Source organism: Neoarius graeffei, chromosome 12, assembly GCF_027579695.1.
Source record: "Neoarius graeffei isolate fNeoGra1 chromosome 12, fNeoGra1.pri, whole genome shotgun sequence".
In the NCBI taxonomy this organism is placed as follows: Eukaryota; Metazoa; Chordata; class Actinopteri; order Siluriformes; family Ariidae; genus Neoarius; species Neoarius graeffei.
The window spans coordinates 5270235-5291070 of record NC_083580.1 but is presented as its reverse complement, the minus strand read 5'-3'; the positions used below and the strand labels follow the sequence as shown (position 1 = coordinate 5291070).

Here is a 20836-nt window from a genome sequence, read left to right as displayed (position 1 = left end):
GTAAGATTTTATTGTAATTTTATCTAATAGTGGATGGAACACTAATCACAAACGCTAACAGAATCAGCACGTTCCAGTTGTAGCTGTAGTCATAGAGTAACTATAATCACCTTGTAATAATAAAAGCTAGTGGTAAGTACATTCAGTGAACGGAAAGACATGCTTTTGTGTCTCAAATAGTAAACCGCACCCTCTAGAGTAGAATTTTCTATATTTCTGCATAAATATGACCTAAAACATCATCAGATTTTCCCACAAGTCCTAAAAGTAGATAAAGAGAACCCAGTTAAACAAATGAGACAAAAATATTCTACTTGGTCATTTATTTATTGAGGAAAATGATCCAATATTACATATCTGTGAGTGGCAAAAGTATGTGAACCTCTAGAATGAGCAGTTCATTTGAAGGTGGAATTAGAGTCAGGTGTTTTCAATCAATGGGATGACACTCAGGTGTGAGTGGGCACCCTGTTTTATTTAAAGAACAGGGATCTATCAAAGTTTGATCTTCACAACACATGTTTGTGGAAGTGTATCATGGCACGAACAAAGGAGATTTCTGAGGACCTCAGAAAAAGCGTTGTTGATGCTCATCAGGCTGGAAAAGGTTACAAAACCATCTCTAAAGAGTTTGGATTCCACCAATCTACAGTCAGACAGATTGTGTACAAATGGAGGAAATTCAAGACCATTGTTACCCTCCCCAGGAGTGGTCGACCAACAAAGATCACTCCAAGAGCAAGGCGTGTAATAGTCGGCGAGGTTACAAAGGAGCCCAGGGTAACTTCTAAGCAACTGAAGGCCTCCCTCACATTGGCTAATGTTTTTTTTTTTTTTTTTAAATATATTTTTTTGGGCTTTTTTCACCTTTATTGGATAGGACAGTGTAGAGACAGGACAGGAAATGAGCGGGAGAGAGAGACGGGGAGGGATCGGGAAATGACCTCGGGTCGGAATTGAACCCGGGTCCCTGGATTTATGGTATGGCGCCTTAGCCACCTGAGCCACGACTGTCCAAAAAGAACATTGCTGCTCATCTGCAGTTTGCTAAAGATCACGTGGACAAGCCAGAAGGCTATTGGAAAAATGTTTTGTGGACGGATGAGACCAAAATAGAAATAAGAACCTTATCCCATCTATGAAACATGGTGGTGGTAGTATCATGGTTTGGGCCTGTTTTGCTGCATCTGGGCCAGGACGGCTTGCCGTCATTGATGGAACAATGAATTCTGAATTATACCAGCGAATTCTAAAGGAAAAATGTCAGGACATCTGTCCATGAACTGAATCTCAAGAGAAGGTGGGTCATGCAGCAAGACAACGACCCCAAGCACACAAGTCGTTCTACCAAAGAATGGTTAAAGAAGAATAAAGTTAATGTTTTGGAATGGCCAAGTCAAAGTCCTGACCTTAATCCAATCGAAATGTTGTGGAAGGATCTGAAGCGAGCAGTTCATGTGAGGAAACCCACCAACATCCCAGAGTTGAAGCTGTTCTGTACGGACGAACGGGCTAAAATTCCTCCAAGCCGGTGTGCAGGACTGATCAACAGTTACCGCAAACGTTTAGTTGCAGTTCTTGCTGCACAAGGGGGTCACACCAGATACTGAAAGCAAAGGTTCACATACTTTTGCCACTCACAGATATGTAATATTGGACTTGTGTGAAAATCTGATGATGTTTTAGGTCATATTTATGCAGAAACATAGTAAATTCTAAAGGTTTCACAAACTTTCAAGCACCACTGTACATAGCGAATTATCCCATAGATAAATCTGTCTTACCCCTTTGTCATGGACATGTGAAGATGAGGAGGACAGCTTGTTTAATTTCCTCCTAAATGCAACGGCAAACTGAATAAGACAGTACTGCAGTACAGACTCGTGTTTTATAATGTTTTTAGTTTTATAATTCATCTTTGCAATATTGCTAGTCATTGTTTGGCAAAACCAAGTGTTTTGTGTCCTAAACGCTATATAAAAAAAGACGTATTATGTACTCGTACCGTACGTAAGGCTTACATATATGATATTGATTTATGTTTCATGTTTTCAAGGCTTGTCTTATTCTTCTGTTGCAGAAATAAATGTTGTTTTTAAAAATAAATGTTTTAAAAAATTTACTTTTGTTTAAATAACTCAATTCTACCCCTAGAAAACATATCAGTATTGTCTTGAACCGTGTACTTGCCGAAATACCGCAAAATTTTAGGGCAAAAGGAAATTCGGGGAAGGGGAGCAAACATTTTTGAGGTCATTAAGATGTCAAAAGTTAACTTTGAGGCCTGTATAGCCGTGTTGATTTCATATCACTCATGCTAAACTTGGATTTGAGGAGATGTCTGAGTTTAAGGGCGCTTTCTTTCTTTCTTTCTTTCTTTCTTTCTTAGTCTGAGTGTTATTCAAGTCTTCAAAAAAAAAAGTGTTCAGACTTTCGCTGAGAGTATCAGGCTTTCGTCTAAACGGGGGAACAGGGGCACTGCGCCCTCTTACTCTCGGCGTGCGCCCCCTTACCGACTCCGTGAAAACATCCCAGCAACACTACGTGACAATGTGTCTGATCATCAAATACGTTATAATTGCTCCAAAAATATTCCAATCATAGTAGATACACCGCCAGACGGTGCAAAAACAATCCGAATTGGCGTTTTCCAGACTGAGGCGCCATGTTGTTTAGTTGTTTACTTGTTGTGGCTGCTCTCGCGAGATTTGACATGGGTTACATACAAGGTCAGCTGACATGTCAAGTGAGATTTCTCGAGACTGAATGACCTTTCACCCACCGGCGCGGGAGCTTTTGACAGTAGTTGTTCGCGAGTTGTTTTTGTTGACACTTGGGCATTTAAAGATGTCATCCCGCGGCACGAAGTGGAAGAAAGCCAAAGACTGTCCGGGGCAGAAGATGATTACTTCTTTCTTTTTCAATGTTGACAGACAATTTGTTACAATTTCCCTCTCAGATAGCCTCACAATGTCCCATTGGAGAATTTTTCAAAGGCTTTGCACGGCGGGGGGGGGGACAACCGGCACCATCTCCCCCCGCTTCGCTCCCTCGCCATGGTGAGCACCCTCATACTAAATTTTTCTAGAAAAAACCCTGGAGTATCATCAGATCTTGGTTGACAGGAACCAGTGGAACCAGATACCAGATGCTGACCTCTTTTTCTTCTTCTTCTTGTAGTCCATATTCCTGAACACAGAACATATTGTGCATGCTTTTTCTGCTCACCACGTTTGTAAAGAGTGGTTACTCAAGTTTCTCTGTGAGCTCAGACCAGTCTGGATGTTCTCTTGTCATCAACCATTAATTATTCGATAATGATCCTTATGATTGCCACTGATTCATGTTTGAAAACAAGTAAGTTTTATTTATTTATTTAGCAATTCATGCTACCCTATGTGTACACACCCATCGCTTTCTTTCATTTTCGTTCTGCTCTTCTCTACCACATGCCTGTGTGTGGCTGTTACACATGTATAATTTAGCGTGCGTTGGCTAGCAACGCATGTCCGAGACCGCAGCTAGGCGTCGGCTCTGAAAGAAGGGAAACCAGGACTGTGCAGATGGTTATGATTTATAATAACCGTCCAGCCCACCTTTGAAAACTCATTACATCATCCTACCTCACCCCCAATGCATGGCACGATGGGGACATGGTAGTCCATCGTCACATCAGTGCGCAGTCCTGGCATCAAAACCACGTCTCGGGTCGTCTCGGGTTTGTTTTTTTCCCCTCTCCACTTATCCACGCTTTTGTATTTTAGTAGCATGTTTGATTATGGGAATGCAAGGAATGTTGGAAAAAACAGAGAGAGAGGGAGAGAGAATGGAGCGCACGGTGCCAGTCGTGTTGCGTGTCTGTGCCATCCATCTCAAATAAAAGATTTCTGAGCTGTGAGCTCACGTCTAACTCACAAGACTTAGGTAAAATCCGTCTTTCTCACTCTTGCTTTCTCTCTGGCTTTTGAACATCAAAAAAATCTCATAGTGGCAGATCTTGTAGCTGTTTCATTTTACTTACGGAGGTTATATTGAGGTTAGCATAGTATACGTTACATTACCTGCGTTAATAATGAGGTCATTTGAAGGCCCTCACAAGGTTCCACAAACACGTACGCATAACCTCACATGTGCTCTACTGTAGGCCACAGCGGCATCTGTTTTGCATTAGTGTATTTTTAAACCCGCGTGGATACAGAAACCCTGCATGGGTGTGTACGTTCGGGTCGAGGAAGTTCACACACACACACACACACACACTTGGAACTTGTTTCAGTGAAAATTTCCAAGAAGACAGATAAACGAGGAAGAGCTGTGTTTGTGTTTGAGTCTGGGAGAGAGTCAGAACGCTCAGTGCCTCGTAGATCTTATTAAGATCACATTCGCTTTTGGAACGTTTCTTCATCAGCATGCTTTCAGGAAAAGTGTGGAAAAACTAATCGTCTAGAAATGTGATTTTGTTTAGCAACTTCGAGACCTTTTTTTTTTTTTTATTTTTTTTTACACATGGTGACTCAACAGAAACGGACGTCATCTTTAATGATAACACGACTCACTCTATTAGCTTTGGTAGTTGCTATGGCAACCCCTTGAAACCACAGCCTGAGCCTTTAAAAGCCCAAAGGATAAATGTTTTGCTTTAAACATGTACACATTTTGAAAATCTTTTGGTTGTACGTTATTCCGAGTTGTCAGGAAATGTAGGTCTTATATTTTTCTTATAGTTTTTATTGCTGTAAAAAATCTTTCGGGGGCGGCACGGTGGTGTAGTGGTTAGCACTGTCGCCTCACAGCAAGAAGGTCCTGGGTTCGAGCCCCGTGGCCGGCGAGGGCCTTTCTGTGCGGAGTTTGCATGTTCTCCCCGTGTCTGCGTGGGTTTCCTCCGGGTGCTCCGGTTTCCCCCACAGTCCAAAGACATGCAGGTTAGGTTAACTGGTGACTCTAAATTGAGCGTAGGTGTGAATGTGAGTGTGAATGGTTGTCTGTGTCTATGTGTCAGCCCTGTGATGACCTGGCGACTTGTCCAGGGTGTACCCCGCCTTTCACCCGTAGTCAGCTGGGATAGGCTCCAGCTTGCCTGCGACCCTGTAGAACAGGATAAAGCGGCTAGAGATGATGATGATGAGATGAAAAAATGTTTCGAATTTCTTCTTTTTTTTTTAAACACTTTGGTAAAACTATAACAAAGCAAATTTGAATTTTTATGCCAGAGAGGAAGAACTCTGTATACACATACAGGGTTTTCCCCAGAGCACGGATACGCGGTGCTCTGCCGCGCCGTGCGACGTCAGCGCCGTGCTGTCACTTGCGCACCAAAGAAAAAATCAATACCATAAATTGAACAATGCAGAGTACTTTCCGCACCTAATTATCTCCTATCCCCTTCTGAAAATGAGTCATAACTATAGAAAATAGGAAGATATTGTAATATATAGGTCTAGATTATCCTGGGACTCAACCCAGAAGTGAAAATAAAGGGTTTCGCTGTGTGCACTGACTGCCATTTGCAACCACAAATAAAACCACGTTCTAGGCGCTGGTCCCTAGATGGTGCTGTTGCGTGATTTGACCTTGATTCTGTTCCTGGCATCCTGGAATTGGAAAATACAGAGGCGTCCTACGAAGTGTTTTCGTTTCAAATCTAATTTTGCCCCTTACATATTTGACAAGGTAAAAAAAAAAAGCAACTTTTTAATAATGTTGAATTGTGCCTAAATCAGCTCTAGATGCCACCAGAATGCACCATTTGAAGTCTCTAATTTCTAAATTTTCTAGAGGAGCATGCCCCCAGACCCTCCTAGAGTCCTTCTTACAGACTGGGCTTTGAATCAGTAGCACCGCTCTGATATTTTTTTATGGGGAAAGCCATGATATATATGCACAACTTTTGTTGTAGGTTGTAACAATACACATTATTATTATTATTATTATTATTATTATTAATTAAAATGGAAATGGAATTCTGCTCGTACATTTATACAAACGTGTAAGAAAAGAAAAAACATCTTTGCCGCTACATGAAACTATTTAAAACGCACTAATTGATAAATAGGTAGTCTGTAATATGTGCTTGCGCTAGCTGGATTCGCTAACGGCAAGGTGCCAGGATTAAATTTACAGTTTAGACGTAACATTTAATAATTTTAAAAACCCCAAATTTTAAAGCGAATTCACTGAAGGGAAAACGATGCGGGGTGTGAAAGACACATCTGTGGTTCTGGTAGCGGTTACTTTTGCTTCAAGCCAACTTTATCAAGCTGACGTGAATTCGCAAGCCTCTGTCATGTGAGCCAATAGGAAAGAGGTAGGCGGGGCTGTGGTGCCTATGGCTGGAAAAAATTGCACAAGCTGCTTATTATTGCCATGTTGCTGTTATGTAGCGCTCATACCAGAAATTTTTAATTTGCGCTAGCATCGCTGGCACAAATTGTTCCTCTCACTCAGGATCTTTTTTTACATTATTATTATTATTATTATTATTATTATGACACTATTTCTCCCTCAGTTTTCAACCAATCATCACCAAATTTCACATGAAGAATACCTCTGGGCTGAATTACGTTGCTATGACTTTTGGTGCTGATCTGGATCGCTGATCTGGAGTGATCCATGAAAAACTGGCTTTTTTCCACACTGTCATTGTCTGTCTCTTTCCATTCTGGATCTGTAGGGTACAGTGACCCGATGTCCTGGTTTGTAAGAATTAGCACAAATTACCGTGCCTTTAGTCACAGTATCTATCTAGTTGTTGTTGTTTATTATTGTTGTTGTTGTTGTTATTATTATCTTAATGTTTTTTGAGGACGCTGTTTCTCCCTCAGTTTTCAACCAATCATCACCAAATTTCGCATGAAGAATACCTCTAGGCTGAATTAAATTGCTATGACTTTTGGTGCTGATCTGGATCACTGATTCTGAATGACCCATGAAAAACGGGATTTTTTCAATCACTTATAACTGTCAATTTTCATGATTTTTTTTCCAATCAGTTTTTATCCCCCGCTGGCCGAAAGGCCCGAAGGGGGATTATGTCGTGGCGATGTCCATCCGTCCCAGGAAGGGTACTGACCTTCTGAAATCAACTCCTCTCACAATTTTTGGAGGTATTTCACAAAACTTGACAGGATTCTTTGTTCTATGTCAGTAATATGCATATTGTAATTTCGTTCAATTCGGTCACATTTTACCAGAGTTATGGCCGAGTTGCCAGTGGGAGACATTGTGCTCTCAGTGCACTCCTTTTTTTTTCTTTTTTTTCCGGGCGGCAGGGCACAACTTTTTCCTTGACCATCAACTGACAAAGGTCAAAAGGTCAGCTAGCGCAAATTACTGTGACTTTAGTCACAGTCTCTATCTTGTTTCTTGTTACTTGGCGTACATCTCAGGGGGAAGGGGGGAGATAATGGCCAGCTCATTCACCAACACACACTAGGACTTTTTTGTGGTAAAATTACATTGGGTTTTTGTTTGTTTTTCTATCCACCAGCTAGGATTTTCTTGTTCGACATGTTAGCACCTCTGCGTTACCGGATTAGCCAAATTATCCCGTGGTCTATCACACTGTCCTGTCATTGCACAAGATTAGCATCGTATACCAGTGCAAATATCTCAAACACATTTCATCATTCATCCACCACTAAACACGTCAGTTATTGAGGTAATGGCAAAAAAACAGAAGTCACAACCATTACTTTTACCCCCACAGCATTTAAACAGCCATTGAGTGCCAAAACAAACCTTACAATAGGGATATTTATATCTTTCAAGTAGCGAGTTCTTGAGCATTTTGTGATTGGGATAATGCGGAAACTATAACATGTCCCTCACTTTGGTATCACGGCGCTTGCTACGGAACAAAAATGGAAAGGAAATGGGTGAAATTCTTGGGTGGGTGAAACTCTTTGTATCCCTACAACAACTTGTTTTTCCAGTCTTTTGGTGTTCCTCATCACTGCAATCCAGCTGTAATTTATAGCCACGTGCGTGTTTGTGTGAGACAGAGACAGGTGCAAGTTCTTGCTTACATATTTGTGACCGTACAGCCGAAGTGCCCTGAAGCTCGCAGAAGAAAAGAAATAAACATTTGCTCTGAATCCGGGAACCATCGGGTTACACAAACTTCATCGGTGCTACACAGGCTGTGAGCTTCTCAGCGTCTTTATTTACTAAGTAGGCTAAAGCTGCCTCAGGCCTCAGGGGGAGCAGTAATTAAAAAGTGTTCTTGTTTTTTACGTGAGTTATAGCCTGGAGAAAGACCGTCACTAAGCATCGTGATCGTCAGTTCTCTTAGCGCAGAGCTCTCAAGCTCTCGGCTCACCAAAGTGTGTTTCGGCTTGGTTATGAATTTCCCTGCTTTTCCCTGTGTGTGTGTGTCAGGAACTGAAGAATTACACAGGTGCTGGATGAGTTCCTGGTCTACGTTCTGTATTATTCCACTTCATTTTGCTCATAGGATTTCGATGGACGTGGTGCAGAAGCGTGTAAACTAAAGACACGTGTTGGTTTTTGTTTTTTTTTGTTTTAATTCAAAAGCATTGCAGAAACCTTAGTCATAAAATGGCAGCTGAGAAGGTATTAAGAAGGCTATTCAGTAAATCTTGATCAATTTGTGATGTTCAGTGCAGCAAAGTGCACCATGGCAGTTCCTGGTTTGCAGAAAAGTTCCTACTCTGGTTCAGGAACTAAATACAGTTCTGGTTCCTTTATTGGAAATGTTCTAATCACTGTGCAAAAACAGCTCTCGAGTGGAAATGTACCTAAAGTTCCTGAACTGAGTTCCTGAAACGTGTCTGGCAGCCAGTGACGTCCTCCTCAGTGTTCTTCAGAGAACCGAGTTGTTCCCGGTTCTGTTTGTGACACTGAACACCAGGTGAACTTCCTCAGACCAGGATGAGAAGTTGGCATCGGTGTTGTTACACTTCTCGAGTAAGCGCATGTCCTGTGGATGGAACACTCTGTTTAATCTGTGTGTGTGTTTTGTGTTCAGATCTCTCTGGAGACGGAGTATCTGGGTCCACGCCGGGTCGAGGCATTCCGGAGAGAGGATGAGGATTGGCAGAGGAAGGCCCACACCGCAGTGCTGTCTATCCAGGACCTCACTGTGAAGTACTTCGAGACCACGGCGCGAGCACAGAAAGGTATGAAAACGTATTTCTCTGAGAACCTCATACGTTTGTTCTGTGACTCCATATAAGCAGAGGGGGGGAAAAAAAAAGGGTTGCAAACTCTTCTGTGAGTATGACCTGGTTCTGTTGATGCTACAGTGCTGAAATCTCTCACACTGAGACCAAGGATGTCTCTTCACTAGTCAGTAACATAAACAGGAAGCGGAGCCACAGGCTCTGTGTTTGGGAACGTGTTTTCGCTCACATGCATGAAAATACATGAAGTATTTTATGAAATATTATTAAAGCAGTCGCATCCAAAGGAGTCCTGATTAACACACAAATCGATTCACGATGCACGTGTTTTTGTCTCAGTGATGTACGAGCGCATGCGAGCGGACCAGAGGAAGTTCGGGAAGGCGGCGTGGGGCGCAGCAGTGGAGCGCATGGAGAAGCTGCAGTATGCTGTTTCCAAGGAGACGCTGCAGCTGATGCGTGCGAAAGAGATCTGCCTGGAACAGAGGAAGCATGGGCTGAGAGAGGAGGTATCGTATGTCCGTGTGTTTTGCACCACAAACATAGACGTGTGTACAGTAAGTGTATAATATCCTGAACTTCTTTTTTTTCTCAGATGCAAGGCCTACAGGGTGGTGAGGATGCGATGGCACGCCTGGACCAGTTAGAGGCGCTGTATTATGAGTTGCAGCTGCAGCTCTACGAAATCCAGTTCGAGATCCTGAAGTACGAGGAGCTGTTACTGACTGCGCAGCTGCAGAGCCTGCGCAGACAGATGACCGGTTAGTCACTTGATTATTAATAGTCGTCCATATTCGGTTGGTTAATACTTTAAAAGAATCGATCTTCTGATCTGTTTTGCGCAAACATCTGTGTGCATGTGGGATTTGAGCCTGGCTTTCAGTCGATTCATTGGGAATCTCTCCAGCAGCTGGTTTTAAAAACATCTTTGTGTGTGTGTGTGACAGAGAGAGAGAGAGAGAGAGAGAGAGAGAGTGTGTGTGTGCGCGCGTTTGTGTGTGTGTGTGACTCATGCTCTGAGCTGCTCACTTGCACCACATGCTGGACAGAGAAACAGACCAAACATCAGTAATATCAATAAAAACAGCACAAAAGGACGCGAATCTGGGGTTTGTCATGAAGTAAGAAGAATGGTGTGTGTTTTATATGAAAGAAAATATTTTATTTGTGTCAAATTTTGAACGAGGATTTTTGTACGGATGCGAATTTTGGTAAATTATGACATTCTATAGTTAGCATGTAATCTTTACCTGACATAAAATAAATATAAAAGTGGAAATCTGTATTTTATGTGAAATAGGTTTTTACTGAATGAAATAATCATAATAAACGAGACCATTAATGACGACGTAGCTCACTCTTCTAGTCCAGAAGGAATGATCTAACGTGGGCCACCTTCCTCGTGCAATAAATGATGCAAGCTATATACAAGCTATATATAGAAGCGATATCCACCCTAGGAATACCGACCCGTTTGCCAGAAAGAATCCAAAACGGTGATGAATTGACCAAGAAGAAGCGATTTTTGTTGAACTGCTGTCGAATTAAGGCTTAATTAGTCCATAACTTCATTAATAATTGTAATGAAGCAAATCTGGGTAGAAGTTATACGCATCCTATGCAGGGCTTTGAACCAGAATTTTTTTCCTATTGGTTCGTTCCGAACAGAAATGGAATTTTTAACGTTTCTGGTTTTGGGTTCCACCATTAAATAGACGTTCCCGAACCGGTTAGAACAAAAAATTTCGTTCCCGGAACGGTTAATTACGTTCCCTGTCAGCTGTTTAACAAATGGCTATAAAATTATGTCTCTGTCTCATCCAGCTTAAGCCAAATGTAGGCTAATTCTATTACAGCCTTCATTTAATAAGACAAGAAATGATTCAAAACAATTATTATTTCAAATGTTGGCAATTTGGATTCTCAGTATGTCTTCCCATCTACACAAACAGAAAAAGTGCCAAAAATGAAAGATCATTCGTTTAGTGTGTTACCAAAGGCTAGTCAGGCCCTATACAGGGCTTTCCACAAGCGCCGGCTGCCGGCCATACAGCCGGCACACAATTAAGTCCAGCCGGCTACTTTAATGACTATTATTTTTGTAGCCCACAGGTTCTAAATATTAATTTTCGATTTTAATAAAATTAAATGTTTATCTAACGGACTGACAATGTCAAACTGAACCGCACTCATTTAAGTTGTGATTCGCGCTGTTTGTACCGATAATAACCACAAATTCCCCGCCGACTTCGCTGATCCGCGGCCCCGACATGCGGTGTGCGCGTGCGCGCACTCGGCAGAGGCAGTAGTGTGCGCGCGCGCGCACTCAGCGGAGTTTATTTTGTGTTTAACACCCCACCCCCCACCCCCGGCTGGCTACTTATTTGTCATGGCTGGCTAGTATGAGCCTTAGTGGAAAGCCCTGTATGCATTGATAGGCTAACAGAGGTTAACGTCATTTAATGTTCGTGAGCCTCTCATTAACGTGGACAAATATATTGATATCGTGTTTGAAATTGACGTTTTTGAATAACGATAGACTGCAATATTTACCTCTTATTTAAGATGTGGAGACGTGATAGTAGTCCACCCTCCCGCTCTCTCCATTCAGTCAGCGAACGTCACACAGGAAGTGAACCCCAGCAGGTTATAGAAACTTGCACAGGAGAAGAATGACTTTTTTATTTGTAGGCTACGGAAACTTTGAGGAATGAAATAAAAACCGGTATTAACCGGTTACCATTATTTTTAATAAGCGTTTCTGTTCCGGAACATAAAAAATAATAAAGTTTCTGGTTTCGTTTCTGTTCCATGTGAAATAGAAAAAGTTCCCGGTTTTCGTTCCTTGAACCGGTTCAAAGCCCTGATCCTATGTACCCCTACCTTCATGCCAGAAATAATCAAAATCAGTGAAGAATTGAAAGAGAAGAAGCGATTTATGTGGAAACTGCTCGTTAGGGATTGATTGATTACTCCATATCTTCATTATTAATTGCAATTATGCACATTTGAGTAGAAGCTACTGTATATGCACCCCAGGCAGACCTACCTTCCTGCTAAAAAGGATAAAAATTGGTGAAGAATTGAGAGAGAAAAAGTGATTTTCGTGAAATGTGGATGATGCTGGACAGACGGACAGCACATGATGGCATAAACTCATCATCCATTGGCCGGATGAGATGATGATGATGATAATCTCATCTCATTATCTGTAGCCGCTTTATCCTGTCTTACAGGGTCGCAGGCAAGCTGGAGCTTATCCCAGCTGACTACGGGCGAAAGGCGGGGTACACCCTGGACAAGTCGCCAGATCATCACAGGGCTGACACATAGACACAGACAACCATTCACACTCACATTCACACCTACGCTCAATTTAGAGTCACCAGTTAACCTAACCTGCATGTCTTTGGACTGTGGGGGAAACCGGCGCACCCGGAGGAAACCCACGTGGACACGGGGAGAACATGCAAACTCCACACAGAAAGGCCCTCGCCGGCCACGGGGCTCGAACCCAGGACCTTCTTGCTGTGAGGCGACAGCGCTAACCACTACACCACCGTGCCACCCTATAATAATAATAATAATAATAATGTAGATAGAGACTGTGACTAAAGTCACAGTAATTTGCGTTAGCTGTTACAAACCGGGACGTCTGGTCCCCTATATACCGTACCCTATAGATCCAGAACGGTAAGAGATAGAGAATGACGCTTAGTGAAGAAAAGTTGCGCCTTGCTGCTGTGAACAAAATAAAAAAAAAAAAACTGACTGAAAAAAAATCATGAAAATTGACAGTTATAATTGATTGGAAAAAAAAAATCCCGTTTTTCATGCATCTTTCTGGATCAGTGATCCAGATCAGCACCAAAAGTCATAGCAATGTAGTTCAGCCCAGAGGTATTCTTTATGTGAAATTTGGTGATGATTGGTTGAAAATTGAGAGAGAAATAGTGTCCTAAAAAACATTAGGAGAAGAAGAAAGTAGGACAATCCTGAGAGTAACAATTTGCGCTAGCGCTGCTAAAACAAATGAATAATAATAAAAATGAATGCTAGTAATGAACACTAATAAGAATAGCTACAGCTGAAAAGCTGGAATGTAATCTTTTGTTGTTGATTTTTGCATCGTAGCTAGCGAACTATATTTTGTCTCGCTTGTATGTTTTGTCCACAGAGAGGCAGGACGAAGTGGTTTACTACGACACGTACGAAAGTCCCGACGCCCTACAGGCCACTGACGACGCGTCTCTCTCTCCTGCGCCTCTGAGAGACGAGGTCACCCAGCTGCAGCAGAGGACGCGGCAGCTCGAGGCCAGAAGGGGACGCATCACTGCCAAGAAAGCCTACCTCAAAACCAAAAAGGTATCGGCCAATCACAGCACAGAAATAAATACAGCACACTTGCGCAGGTCCTGCTGCCAAGTTGCTGAACCAAGCTAAAACAAAAAAGTTCACTACGGAACCTAAATGTGGCTCAGGAACAGAATTTAGTCCTTGTTTGTTCAGTAGGTGCTTTCCAAGACTCAGTGATGGGAACCACCACCTCCTGAGGAGCTCTCTGAGAACTACAGACCTTCATGGGCTTTTTACTGTTTGTATTCACACCACTAGTAGGAACACTGAAGTGATGCAAGCCGGCGACGGTTGCTATAGCGACGTCACTAGTTTTCGTTTCATATGAATGTACGTCTTGTTGATCAATGTTTCGGTTGCACGTTTCTATAGAAACGGATCGTTCCATTGCGCTGTAGAATAGGAGGAGACCAGGAAGCGTTACGTGCTGACTGTAAATTCTTTATTTTACATTATAGAGAGTAAATTTGTGTGGAAAGTAGTTGATAATTGCGTAAAATATGTTTAGCTAACATGTTAGTGTTGATTATTATTTGACAGCTTTTTTTTTTAACCTGATGGCTAAAAAATACTCATGGACAAGAACATTTACAACCCCGATTCCAAAAAAGTTGGGACAAAGTACAAATTGTAAATAAAAATGGAATGCAATAATTTACAAATCTCAAAAACTGATATTGTATTCACAATAGAACATAGACAACATATCAAATGTCGAAAGTGAGACATTTTGAAATTTCATGCCAAATATTGGCTCATTTGAAATTTCATGACAGCAACACGTCTCAAAAAAGTTGGGACAGGGGCAATAAGAGGCTGGAAAAGTTAAAGGTACAAAAAAGGAACAGCTGGAGGACCAAATTGCAACTCATTAGGTCAATTGGCAATAGGTCATTAACATGACTGGGTATAAAAAGAGCATCTTGGAGTGGCAGCGGCTCTCAGAAGTAAAGATGGGAAGAGGATCACCAATCTCCCTAATTCTGCGCCGACAAATAGTGGAGCAATATCAGAAAGGAGTTCGACAGTGTAAAATTGCAAAGAGTTTGAACACATCATCATCTACAGTGCATAATATCATCAAAAGATTCAGAGAATCTGGAAGAATCTCTGTGCGTAAGGGTCAAGGCCGGAAAACCATACCGGGTGCCCGTGATCTTCGGGCCCTTAGATGGCACTGCATCACATACAGGCATGCTTCTGTATTGGAAATCACAAAATGGGCTCAGGAATATTTCCAGAGAACATTATCTGTGAACACAATTCACCGTGCCATCCGCCGTTGCCAGCGAAAACTCTATAGTTCAAAGAAGAAGCCGCATCTAAACATGATCCAGAAGCGCAGACGTCTTCTCTGGGCCAAGGCTCATTTAAAATGGACTGTGGCAAAGTGGAAAATTGTTCTGTGGTCAGACGAATCAAAATTTGAAGTTCTTTATGGAAATCAGGGACGCCGTGTCATTCGGACTAAAGAGGAGAAGGACGACCCAAGTTGTTATCAGCGCTCAGTTCAGAAGCCTGCATCTCTGATAGTATGGGGTTGCATTAGTGCGTGTGGCATGGGCAGCTTACACATCTGGAAAGCCACCATCAATGCTGAAAGGTATATCCAGGTTCTAGAGCAACATATGCTCCCATCCAGACGACGTCTCTTTCAGGGAAGACCTTGCATTTTCCAACATGACAATGCCAAACCACATACTGCATCAATTACAGCATCATGGCTGCGTAGAAGAAGGGTCCGGGTACTGAACTGGCCAGCCTGCAGTCCAGATCTTTCACCCATAGAAAACATTTGGCGCATCATAAAACGGAAGATACGACAAAAAAGACCTAAGACAGTTGAGCAACTAGAATCCTACATTAGACAAGAATGGGTTAACATTCCTATCCCTAAACTTAAGCAACTTGTCTCCTCAGTCCCCAGACGTTTACAGACTGTTGTAAAGAGAAAAGGGGATGTCTCACAGTGGTAAACATGGCCTTGTCCCAACTTTTTTGAGATGTGTTGTTGTCATGAAATTTAAAATCACCTAATTTTTCTCTTTAAATGATACATTTTCTCAGTTTAAACATTTGATATGTCATCAATGTTCTATTCTGAATAAAATATGGAATTTTGAAACTTCCACATCATTGCATTCCGTTTTTATTTACAATTTGTACTTTTGTCCCAACTTTTTTGGAATCGGGGTTGTAGTTTAATTAACATTTTTATATTTCGCTTAAATGCATCAAAATCGTGTTGTATTTCCTGCTGAGTGTGACACAGCAGTTCAGCAGAGCTGGATGTGTCTCAGGGGAAACGTGTGTCAGCCCTGAACGTTCTTGAATTAGCTAATGAGTAGGGTTGAGAAAATGGTGTGAACTGAGAACCTCTTTTCAACCTCTTTCAGAGTTAAGTGTCGATTCGATGTCCCTTCAGTATGCAGGTTGTGCTGTGGCTTGACGGCTTGATGATCAGGTTGAAACGTTCTGACAAGCTTTTTTTTTTTTTTTTGTCTTAATCAGGAAATCTGCATTGTCAATCACACCCAGAAACTGCAGCAGCGTCAGAGCAGCCAGGACCAAAACTCCCAGCATGCTTTGCGTCAGGTGTGTGATTTTTTCCTTTTAAAAAAAAAAAGCTAGCTGCTCCTTTATGTTAAAATGTAAATGAGATATTTATTAGTTCACATCACAGCAATGTTTGTGATTCTGATTGGTCTGAATGTGTTGATTTTATTTCCTCGTAGCTGTAATGAAATCACAGGTTTATATCAATTAACATGTTCTATTACATTATCATTTCTGTTGTCGCAGCTTACACTGAACAGTTATTCCAAGAAATCAAGTCGTACATGAGTTGATAGCCGACGAGGCGCGTAGCACCGAGTCGAATAACTGTTCTATTCTATCCACATTCACTGGATTTTGAGAAACGGAGCATTTTTATTTTTATTTTTTTGCAAATCTGACCAATAAAACTTTTATACAAAACGTTCAACAAAATCATTTGTTTAGAATGTAAACAAACTGGCGAAATGACAGGAGCAATTTGTGAAAAATGCGATAATAATAATTCTTGAAAAAAAAAGATACGTTCTTACCATCAAATGCTTTCATTCCATATTTTGTTGCTTTTTTTTTTTATTTTTGGGCTTTTGTTTTTGAGTAGAGTTTATATTTCGTCCTCGGTTGGTTCATCAACACGCTCCGCCATTTTGTTTTTCTCCACTCGCGGTATATGAGCTGATATCCTAGTAGTACTGTAGAGTAGCCAATCAGAGCGTGCGATTGCTCATATGTAGTGAATGTGGATAGAATAAAAGGAGTTGTACAGCAGACTCGCCACAGGAGTGCGAGACGTTCATTTAACGTTTATAAAAAAAAGTCTCCAGTCTGAGAAAGGGGGGAAAAAGAAAGGCTTGAGAAGGAATGACTTCTCATAGGTGTTATAATGTAAATAATAACAGGAACTTGCTTGTTTAGTGGACAAATATTAAATGTAGCAGTGAACTGATTTTAAAAAAAGTACAATGCACCGTTCTAAAAAAAAAATACTACATAAGCATTAATTAGCAATCTGTTGATGGATAACAAGAGTGAAACACTTTACGATCATGCTGCTACAAGAAATTAATCAACTTCGGAGTGGTTACAGTAATTCTGCTTCGCTACGCTTGCTTGCGATAACAGCATGTTTAATTTCTTACATAATGAACTTCGTGTATACGTAAATTCTGATTTTGTCATTCGTAACAGATTAGTAACGTCATGTGAATTAGAATCTCATTTCATATTTAATAGAATAAACCAGAAGCTATCAGATCAGATGCACGTTTTTTTTTTTTTTTCTGCAGCAGGATGAAGAAGAAGAGGAGGAGGTGAGGAACACACGAGTCAGCCAGGAGAGACAGAAGACATTAGACAGACTGCGCAGCTTTAAACAGGTTCGTTATTGTTCTGAAAAAAAATAAACACCAGTGAAGAAGCGGTTAAATATCATCTGAGATTGTGTTTTTCCATCCCATGTAGCGCTACCCAGGCCAGGTCACCCTGAAGTCCACACGCCTTCGGTTGGCACACGCGAGAAAGAAAAACGGCGCTGCGCAAACAACTGCGAAAGCGGGCCAGCCCCAGACGCAGGTGGCGAGCGTGCAGACGGACGACGCCCCGGCTTCACTGAAAGACTCCACCGCTGTCCCGGAGCTCCACAGACCCGAAGGATTCATGTCTTTACCCTCAAACATCCCACCCATCCCAGAAACACTCGGGCCGTCCTCCCTGCCCCCGCTCACTGAGCGAAACGTTCTGGACTCATCCACTTCTCCCATCTCTCCTCCTCCTCCACCTCCTCCTCCTCCACCCCCTCCTCCCTCTCTGGAGGACACGCCCGGGCCGGCACAAGGCCGAGGACAGGAACAAGCAAGCAGCCCCGTGTCTCAACCCAAAGCGGAAAGTCCTCTCGGCCCGTTCTCCGCTCGCTTCTTCGACAGCAGTCAGCTGGTGAACGCGCGCAAGAAGCTGAGGAAGACGTCCTCTCTGGAGTCGTCTCAATGGAGGAGAGGTGAGACAAAGACAGGAAGTTCTTTTAAGTTTTTCTTTTATTTTAATTTCCATTCCTGAATTCTGTGAACGCTGGAACTGATCATAGACTCCGTCACATATCACGTTCCATGATCAGTATCACAAACACTAGCTTTAACCGCATAATAAACGATTATTCCACGAAATCGAGTCGTACATGACCTGATAGTCGACGAGGCGCGTAGCACCGAGTTGTCTATAATCCATGTACGACGAGATTGAGTGGAATAACTGTTTTATTCTATCCACATTCACTGGATTTTGAGAAACAGAGCATCTTTATTTTTATTTTTAAAAATTCGATAAATAAAAACTTTATACAAAACGTCCGACAAAATAATTTCCGCTTAGGTGGACTTCCTAAAAACCTATCAGTGGCTGCCTGAATTGACTTTAGTGTTTTTTTTTGTTTCTTGTAGAAAGTGCTGTCTCGCTGTCGTGCCGAAGTATAGAATAGCTTTAGATATTTGAATTCTTCCTTGGGTATTTCAGTTCTGTAATTTTCAAACTTCTTTGAGCTTTTGAACCAGTCTAAAAAAATTCCACAAATTTTAATGCTTAAAGATGAAGAATGTAAACAAACTGGCAAAATGACAGGAGCAATTTGTGAAAAATGCAATAATAGTTCTTGAAAAATAAAGATGCATTCTTACCATCAAATACTTTTCTTCTTTTTTTTTTATTATTTGGGGTTTCGTTTTCAAAGCAGAGTTTTTATTTCGTCCTCAGTTGGTTCAGCGACATACTCCGCCATTTTGTTTTTCTCTACTCGTGGTATATGAGCTGATAGCCTAGTAGTAGAGTAGCCAATCAGAGCACGCGATTGCTCATATCCAGTGAATGTGGATAGAATAGTAAATGATATCCAGGCTGTTAATTTCCTTTAAAATTTGAATTACCATCAAAATTTCACAATATACTTGTTAAAGCTAGACTGCCTTTCAGATTTTTCAAGTGTAGGTCATAAAAAGAATTTTCCCCGACACCCCAGTTATTTTTGCTTAGTGGACCGAAAGCTACTGAATTCGAATCACAGACTTCCAATTTTATTTTATTTTTTTTCTAATAGAACAATTAATGAATTTTTCTCCACGTGGCCCAGAATTCTCTGCTATTTTTTCCTGCTTCACCATGACCCAATACAAGATACTACATCATGCATTACATGGTGGTGGGCTTTCCCTCTTTGCTCAAAGCATTGTGGGATACAAATTTGAAACCAGAGAGAAAAATGGAGGACGTGAGTGTGCGAATAAAACGTGAAAAACCGACTACACTAACGGAAAGAAAGCGAGAAGAAAAGACGTTATGTTATATACGAAGGAAAGGAAACACGGGACCAAACTAATAAATATGGGCGCTCAGCGAGCACCTCGGTGTGATCAGCTGTTCGTTTAGCGACAGAATGATGGAACTGTCAGTGCACGCTTAAAGGGAAACCTGCGCATGCGCGCACACACGGACTTCCTCTGTCTGCTTGACTGCGCGAAGAAGCGAGCGATTTCATGCACATTATTTGCTTTAATCCCGTCAAATTAAATAACTTCCCAGCCACAGAATGGCCTGATATTTTGTGAGATATTTCAGAAATAAACATTTATTTTTTTCACGGTCCGGTTTCCATCAAATCCTGCGCTCTGGTTGGCTGGCGAGTGGGTCCGTATCCTACGATATGGACCATGGTTACGGACCTCTGGCGACTCGCTCGTTCACAACAACAACAAACATAGTAGCATTTTTTGTCAACATTTATCTTTTTTTAATAAGATTTATTTATAAGGTTATCAAAAATCTTATAAATTTTTGCCAGCATTTCTCAGGAGAATAGCATTAATTTTACAGCATGGATAGCGATAACGACAGTGTTCACGGCGAAAGCGAGTTTTACTACCCTGAGGAAGAAGAAATAAAAGAAAACATTTCAGGCGAAAGCTAAAAACCTGTAACTGTTGCTAACGCCGAGCAAAAACATGGCTGAATCCTGAATGACTCAATTTTGTATAAATAGGGGACTACATAGGCGGCAAAATGTAATTGTTTTTTTTCCTGCCATGGAAGTGCACTTGTATACTGAGGAGGAAGCAATTTGCATTACAGCCGTGAATGAGGATTCAAAATGGTGGCTCGCATCGGCTCGTCTTTCCTTTTCGGGCGCTCTCGTTTTCTGTTAGAATTTGGTAAAGAAAAAAATAAATATATTATTTACCAGTTTAAGGTCGGTCCGTATCGTGAAATGCCGTGACCTCGGCCTTGAATCCTGACCTCAGCCCAGAGGGCCTCGCTCAGTACTTTCAAGACCTCGGTCACAGTATTTCATGATACGGACCTCACAGCTGGTAAATAACATATGTGTCACAGTGACCAAATTTCAGAAGGAACTAAATTTCACCGATTTTATGAAATCAAAAGACTGTCTAGCTTTAAGTTTGACATGTCAGTCATGTTCATTCTTGATTTATCGACTGGCTGATGATTATGAGGTTCCGCCCCTTTAAGAGATCTATCAATCATCATAAGGAGAAATGATGAACTTTTTGAGGAAGCCAGGCTTGGAGTATTCTCACTAGGACCGCTCCAGTTTAAACCATCCTAACAAGCCGTAATTCAATAGCATGGTAAGAGTGAGAATATAGTGAGAGTGAGCCAGCGTATGTGAGGGTACAGTGCGGTGCGGTGTGTAGCGGAGCGATTCAGAAGCCTTTTCCGACATCAATAAAGGCCCATTTGGCTGTAACGGAAGCATGTAATTCAATACACTAATTAGATCTTAA

At 41.6% G+C, this 20836-nt stretch overlaps 1 protein-coding gene across 2 annotated transcripts in view; it reads left to right on the top strand.

Moving 5' to 3' along the window:
* jmy (junction mediating and regulatory protein, p53 cofactor) overlaps window positions 1-20836 on the top strand; it is an 80409-nt gene that overhangs the window by 58837 nt on the left and 736 nt on the right. Inside the window, exons 3-9 of one of the 2 annotated variants that reach the window (XM_060935408.1) lie at window positions 8987-9137; window positions 9480-9649; window positions 9736-9901; window positions 13318-13505; window positions 16008-16091; window positions 17342-17428; window positions 17514-18045. In XM_060935408.1, coding sequence (XP_060791391.1) covers window positions 8987-9137; window positions 9480-9649; window positions 9736-9901; window positions 13318-13505; window positions 16008-16091; window positions 17342-17428; window positions 17514-18045 — 1378 coding nt within the window. Of the gene's footprint in view, window positions 1-8986; window positions 9138-9479; window positions 9650-9735; window positions 9902-13317; window positions 13506-16007; window positions 16092-17338; window positions 17429-17513; window positions 18046-20836 lie in introns of both variants that reach the window. The other variant, XM_060935407.1, reaches the window with a different exon arrangement.